General features: G+C 29.8%; 1 protein-coding gene across 1 annotated transcript; it reads left to right on the forward strand.

The window, feature by feature from the left end:
• Positions 1 to 5149: 5149 nt before the first annotated feature.
• LOC112745353 (putative F-box protein At1g67623) lies at positions 5150 to 5680 on the forward strand. Its single transcript, XM_025794866.1, has one exon. The coding sequence runs from the start codon at positions 5150 to 5152 to the stop codon at positions 5678 to 5680; it is 531 nt and encodes a 176-aa protein (XP_025650651.1).
• Positions 5681 to 8308: the final 2628 nt, after the last annotated feature.

Raw genomic sequence — 8308 nt, forward strand, 5'->3', positions numbered from 1 at the left:
ATGCTAGACAAATATTCACCGTAACAACCACGTGTGGGATTCATGCAGGAACGTAAACGACGAGGTCCCCGATGAAGAAATCGGTGACCTATCACAACTCCTGCAATTTTCTGAGGTAAAATTTTTTCTAGTGTAGTAAACACACTCTCCATCAGAAATATAATTTTTCAACAAATAACTTATTGTTGGCATCATTTTGTCATGGTATTTAGCTTCCCGGTGGAGCCAAAGCTACCACCAAAACCACGGACAGATCTCCACAGTCGAAAGAAGTAAACGTTGTCAAAGATATTCAGTTCCAAGCCGAGGATGAGTGGTCGTTTCCAAAGATCGGTCTCATCAGCAAGGACTTAATGAGGGGCCTTGTTGAAAAAGTCCAGGTTTAAGTTAACCACTTGGTCTGGTATTTCACGTGTCTTGCATGTATCACGTATCTTAAACAGTTTAACATGTGACCTTTGACAGAGAGACCTCGAAAAGGAAACTAACAACCTAGTTAGTGCAAGCCATGAAAACACCATCGTCATACTTGACTCTGACGGGGAGACAGATGAACAGTCAATCCCACAGTCCATGAAAGTTGGGACAAGCATCGCAAGTGGAATGCCGTTTTCCCCGAATTTGGCTGGGAAAAATACTCCACCCGTAAGAGACACCGACAACATCATGCAAAAGTTATTCTGCACACCACCGTCAGCCACTAGGAACATGAAACGACCACGACTCGATGAAGGAACGAAGAGATCTGTGCGGACGAGCTCCAGCAGCGGAAAGTCTACTCAATCAACGAGCAAGAAGGTAAACATGCTACTAAATGGTATACCGGTTGAAATGAAAATAAAAGGTTAGTTAGTTTAACCCTAAATGTGACAACGGACTAACCCTAAACATAAACTTGTGTCGTAGATGAAGTTTAGGATCACTCCTACAATGGACTTCAACAACCGTGAGTCGGCCTTATTCGCCTATATCTTTGATGGAAGTCTTGACCCTTGGTAATACTTCACGCCTCGGTATTTAAACTAGCCTAGTGCAGATATATTAACGTGTTTACACTTTTTGCCTCATGTAGCAAGTAACTTTGTTTCAGAGACAAGTCAACAGCTAGAATTGATATACACAACTTATTACTGGGAAATGACATGGATGAGAAGGTATGGCACCTATTTAACCTTGCTCGACGAGGAAAAAACATAAATATCTTATGAAGGTGTTAACCTCAAATGCCGTTATGCTGTTGTTGGTAACCAGATCATCTATATGGTAGCCCTGACAATGATCGGTGCTGAGATACTATCCACGTCTCCCTCATATTGGTGCCTGCCTTCGCCAGTCACAGTAAGTTAACTCTGTCTGATATTGGTCCTCAAAATGAATCAGTTACGCCAATAACGTTTGTTCTCAGTCATCTCCACTTGAAAATGACAACTGATTTTATTCGTCAATGTTGTCATTGTAGGAGGATATTTTGAACGGAAAGTCGACAGAACTAATGCTCAATCAATACATGGAACAATGGATGAGGCTTTCCAGATTCCTTGAACTTGTCTGTTAATGGAGGAACATATTTAATTGCATACTAACCACGCACAAGTGTCTCACCTGACTAAAAAATAAGTGTTCATTTTTACAGATATATGTCCTCATGTTGTACGCGTTGGGCCACTGGTTTCTGATGGTCGTGTTGTTTAAAGATTGGGTAATTTACAATCTTGATTCATCGCCTAATCAGTTTGACATGCCACACCGGGAAGACCATATCCGTAAAATAATAATCCCATAACTTTTAGCCTCGTCAACACTTTGGCATAACATACAACATGACATACATATCTGCGGATTGACTTATTTTGTGTCCTCCGTGTAAGCAAAGGTCTTATCCCACATGACGCCAGCTGTCTACGATAAGGAGTTAATGAATCCACCAAGCAACTTCAGAGAATTCCTAGTACAGAGTCTCGTTGGGATATCAAATTATGGACAGAAGTACGCAACCCAATAGAATATGCATGCATGCCATTTAAACCTTTCATGAGTTCTCCTTAGTAATCATAGTAATGATCTATTTGTCTGATCAGCATGCAACACGAACTCCGAGATCTGGGTCATAGGGCAGCTCAACATTAGAGACAATTTCGACCCAATCATGGATGGGAGTGTAAGTGTGCGTAAATAAAAAATGACATTATCACTATTATAGTATCCAGACATATTAAATGCAATTGTCATTCGTTTTACAGTTACGAGAGAACGAGATTAGGACAATAACTGCAGTGAATCTAACCAGTACACCGTTCAACAAACTTAAAGAGTGTGTGTTGAGCAAGGTAGAGGCATGGAGCAAGAAATCAAAAAAGCATACATAAGTCCAGATGATGATAATGGATGCATGGATCAAGGAACTTTGTCGCTACTGGCTTCCAAGTTATTATAATGCTTCCTTTTGTTATTCTTTATTTACATCGTGTGAATGATTGGAGACTGGTCTTATTCGTAAATTAATATTACATGTGGTTATGGTCTTTATCTTTGTGTCATGTACTCATGTCGCACTTTCCAACACTGATTATATATATATATATATATATATATATATATATATATATATATATATATATATATAGCCAAACATGACTAAGAGTTGACCATTCAATAAATAGATGACATGTGGTATGTAGAATTTAGTAGATAAATTTTGTATTATGAGCTAACTTGTAAAACACACAGTTTAAAACAGTAAAAGAAAGAGAAAAATATTAACACCTTATAACTTTGTAATTTAAAAAATTAAAAAACAGTGATCATAAATTTATAGTGATTTAACTAATTCTTTAACTTAACAAAGTAAATTTAAATTTTGATTTAAAAACTATGATAAAATTTTTAATAAAATTTTGAATTTAAATTTTACACATACGGATATAAATTTATGGTGATCTATATAACAATTTAACTTAACGAATTGAATTAAAATTTTGATTTAAAAATTATGAAAAAGTTTTTAAATTTGCGTTGAATTTAAATTCTTACGAAAATGGCAACAATGTTTAAATTAATAATAATGTAACTTAAGAAACTGAATAAAAATAAAAGAATAAAGTTACGAATATTATCAAGAAAATTGACTGATCATTAATTAATAATTAATCTAAAAATAAAAAAAAAGACATGAGGATGAAATATCCTTTTTTTTTTAAATATATCATACTTGTGAAATATATATTAAAAAAAGACTTATTAATAAAAATTTAATTTAATTTTATTATATTGATAATATAAAATATTTTATATAGTTGTTTAATTATAATTTTTTTTAGACAATTATTTATATGGTTAATAAAAAAATAATTATTTTTATTGACATAATAATACATAATTGTTAAATGTTTGTATAAATTATTTTATATTAACAGTGTATCAAAATTAAATTCATAAAAATATGAGAAAATTTTATTCTCCTCCCCTGCGAGATGTTAAAATGATACTCTCCTTCTCTCTATTTATAAAATGTACATTCTCCTTCCTTATAACTTTTAAAAAACTTCCTCTTTAATTCATTTTATTTTTTTGTATTAACTAATTTTAACTTTATCCACTTTTAAAAAATCTCCTCTTTAAAAAATTTAATAATTAAATTATGTTTTCTAAGATACCCTTCAATAATTTTTTAATTATTAAATTATGATTTTACTAAAATTTTTGTTAACATTTTTTTTTTATATTTTACTATTAATTTTTCAATATTAATATATTTTATTTTAATATTAAAAAACTCTTAGTAAAATTATTTTTCAACATCAATATATATTAATTATTATACATATTAACAATGGTAAGATTTTTTTATTTAATTTTAAAATAATATACATTGATATCGAAAAATTAATAGTAAAATATAAAAATTATTAACCAAAATTTTGGTAAAATTATAATTTAATAATTAAAAAATTATTGAAGGGTATAGAAAAATATAATTTAATTATTAAATTTTTTAAAAAATATTTTGGTAAAATCCAATTTAATAAATAAAAAATAATTTATTAAATAGTATTTTGGTAAGCAAAATTTAATAATAAAAGAATAAAATTTTTGTTAAAGGTATTTTTGTAAAAAATAAATTTTTTTTTGAAAATAGATAAAAGTTAACCTTAGTTAACACAAAAAAATTAAAATAGATTAAAGAGGAGATTTTTTAAAAGTTATAAAAGAGGGAAATGTATATTTTGTAAATAGAGGGGAGGAGAGTGAAATTTTCGCTAAAAATATATATAAATATATAATTATACATTAAAAATTTAATTAGAATAATAAATAATAATTAATTATACATTTTAATTTATTTAATCACAGGTTTATTTTTATCTATTAATTTTAAATTTAAATGTTACTAAGATATTTTTGAAAAGTAGCTATTTTTTCTTTAGTGTTTAGTAATCATGTTTATTAGGGTCAAATCATGATTCATTCAACTCCAAAATTTGCCACATGTCAAATTTTGATTTATTCTTTGATCTTAGCTATCTTAGCCACTCAATCTTTATAGCCACCAGAGACAAACCCTTTATTTATATATATATATATATATATATATATATATATATATATGATTACTAATTAAAAAATTTTAAAATTTTATTTTTTAACTATCAAGTAAATATACACTAACCAATAAATATAAATTTAAAAAATTCTTAATTAATAAGGTTATTTATCTTCACAGGTTAATTATAATATATATATATATATATATATATATTATATTTTATATTTTATATTTTTGTGGCAAAAGTATAGTTGTCTTTTTTCTCTTTCGTATAAAACTGTAACAAATGTATCTACTTTTTTTTCCTCTTTTCCTAAATCTTAATAAACACTAAAATTACCAAGAAATGTAGTTTCCCTTATTTAGGGTTTTTTCTTGACTTTTTAGTTTTTCTTTTTCTATGATCGAAAACGATTAATAAATATATATTTCGAAAAAAATAAAAAAAATCTAAAAGGATAAGATGCGACGGTTTAGGCTGAGGGAACAAGATTCGAAAGGACGCAGTGGACTTATAAATATGGTAGCACACTTATTTGCTACACTCCATATCCAGAGCAGTATATACATATCCCCTTCCAAGCTATCGTCTAATAGAAAGTGATAATGAAACGTTTCTCAAATACCCTCTACCTTCCCCATGACATTTGGGTTGCTATAACCGTTAAAATCGCGTCAAACTCCATTAAGGACCTGTGCAGTCTCAGAATGACATGTAACGCTGCGCGTGAGGTGGGAGATGAGGATATTGTGCACACCAGTATTTCTATACCCGCTCTGCATGCCATGAGATGGTGGTGGTACCGCGACCCGGACGCAATAAGATTCTTCAACCGGTGCATGGAGAGTGGCCACCCGAAGCTTCTGTTTCGGGAGACACTACGTGAGCTCTACATGCGATGTAACCACGTCATTGGGTTGGAAATGCTACAGAATGTCGCAAGCAAGGGCCATGAAGCTGTCAAGTATGCACTATCAATGATGTTGCTCCTTCGTAGGGACGACAAGGAGGCAAAAAAGAATGGAATCGAACTATTTCACGCGCTTGATGCAGCTGGTTTACTCACGTGTGTGAAGCAAGGTGCTTTGGGATTCTGTCAATTTCGTGGCCATCTGAAGTCCAAATGTCTAAAATAGATGAACAACATTTGGTGTGTGACTCGACGAATTCTTCGACCCGGGACCATATGAATTTTCTGTATGACTATCGCTGAAGGGCAGCAGAGTAGAACTCCATCCATGGTTTGGAGTTGCTGCTCATATCCCCTGCATTCACTGTCGCGCCGACTATGAGTTAATACTATTTGTCAACCTCCCTTGCGTTGGGTTCGCATATCAGTTTAATGTTTTGTTATTTAAAGTTTAGGGTTTAGGATTTAAATAAATTGATATAAATAGTGATTTTATATAGCAAAAGTACACTTGCCGTTTTTCTCTTTCGTGTATGAGGAATATTTTGTGGTTTATTATCTGATGAATGCAATGTTTTTAATGGTATTCTCTTGTTTTTGGTTTGTCATATAATTTCTTCAGGTCTAAAATAGTTAACAATGATTTATATCATCTAACGTATTTCATAACCAAGTTGGGTTGGTCTAGTGGTTAGCTCACTAGTCCGCTTAAGCAAGTGTCGGGGGTTCGAATCTCGCCTTGTGCATGCAGCAACCCATTGGCCAGCGGCAAACCCTTAAATGGAGCTCAGTACCGCGACGGATTAGTCCTTGACCTGCCGGGTTGGGGGATACCGTGGGAAACAAAAAAAAATCTAACGTATTTCATATATATAAATCTGAAAATAACTAAATCCCAACAATAAAAACAAAAAACAACCAAACTACGTTTTGTTTAAATTCATAATAGTTAAAAAGACAAAGAAAAAACATAGTAGTTAAAAAGAAAAAAATTTAAATCAAACAATCACAATTTTTTTTTTTTTTTACATTTGGTCTAAATAATCAAATGTCTTTTTTTGTAAATTAATGATTCAATTTTTTTATTTAATTACAGAATTGATATTCTATAAAATTTATGGTAGAAATTTTTTCAACGAAAATAATCATTGTATGTTAGTCTAAACATAAAATAAATAAAATAATAAAATTCAATAAATGATATATATATATATATATATATATATATATATATATCAATTTTAGGAAAACTATTAAACACTAATAAAATATTTTATATTTGAGAAGTTAAACTTAGCTTTACTTAATTAATTGATTTGCTAGAGTGACAATTATTATTATTATTATTATTATTATTATTATTATTTGTTTGTGTTTATTATGAGTAAATTTGATTTTGTGAATACTAATAAATTAAATTTATATAATACAATAATTTTTATTGGTATGTTAATATTTAATGATATAAAATTTTTTAACGCATAAATAATTTTTTTTAAGTATAGGAGCAAATACGTACACATCACAACAAAGATATATATATATATATATATATATATATATATATATAATACTTTTTTTTTTCTAAAAACTCAAAGGGGGGCAAATGAATAGGTAAGTCCGTGCCTATTCATACCTATACTAATTAGATATAACAATACAAAAAATAACTAAAACCAGAAAACTAAAACGAACAAATGAAAAAAAAAAGACCCTAATAGGCTAAGTCACAAATTCGAAATAAATAAAAAGAGAAAAACTTTTATCGAGTAAGAATTGGGTACCATTTTCCCATAATTATTTTTACAACAGCTTAGGTATCGTTGTCTAATTTGCGTTTTGTAATAAATTTTAATTTTTTAAATATTATTTAATTATATATTTTGTTTATTAAATATTAATTTATAATCTTTTTTGGTAAGTAGACATCACCTTTTACATTGTTCATTTTTACATATACATACATGATATTAAATTAGAGTTATTCTTCATATACAAGCGTTTTTTCATACAAGTCATTTATATTCACGCGTTTTTCACGTTTTTCTCCGTGCCTCCTCTTTTTCTTCTCCTTCTTCTTTCTCCGTGCCTCCTATTTTTCTTCTCCTTCTTCTTCTTTCTCCGTGCCTCTCTTCTTCTTCTTCTTCTTCTTCTTCTTCTTCTTCATGCCTCTTCTTCTTTTTCGTAATTTTTCTCTCTCGTTATCGTCGTCATCAACACCACCTCTTCCTCCTCCTTCTCTTCTTCCTTCTTTTTTCATTGAAATTTCTTCTCCTCTTTTCATTTTTCCTTTCTCCTTCATCTTCAGTTATCTCGTTGTTGAAGATAATAAATAATTCAGGTTCAGATTGTCAACTGAAGCAGAACGAAATTGATTATTGTTTTGAATCCAAGGCTAAGGTGTGGTTCAATTTAGAAGAAAAAATATAGCATTAGAGGAAACGTTTTTCTGCAGCAAATTTGGGTGTAGTACGAGAATATTTGGGTGTAACACGAAGATATTTGGGTGTAGTTTAAGAATTTTTAGGTGTATTTTTATTCTGATAAGTTTTGCATAATTCAAAACTCTTCCTCTTCTTCGTTCTCATCTTCTACTTTTTCTTCTTTTTTTAATCATCATCATCACCATCTTCTTCTCTTTTTTATTCATCTTTTTTTTTTATTTTACCTTCTCAAGTTTCTTCTTGTTTTACTCTCTTAACAAGAATAAAAACAAAAAAATTAAACAAAGAAGAAGAAGAAACACATAAAGCTGTAAAATTACTTGAAAGAGGATGAACTTACATTCATTTAACTAAAAGAAAGAAAGAAATAAGGAAAAAAGAAGAAGAAAAAAACTTAGAGAAAATATTTT

The sequence above is a fragment of the Arachis hypogaea genome, chromosome 1 (genome assembly GCF_003086295.3).
Source record: "Arachis hypogaea cultivar Tifrunner chromosome 1, arahy.Tifrunner.gnm2.J5K5, whole genome shotgun sequence".
In the NCBI taxonomy this organism is placed as follows: domain Eukaryota; kingdom Viridiplantae; phylum Streptophyta; class Magnoliopsida; order Fabales; family Fabaceae; genus Arachis; species Arachis hypogaea.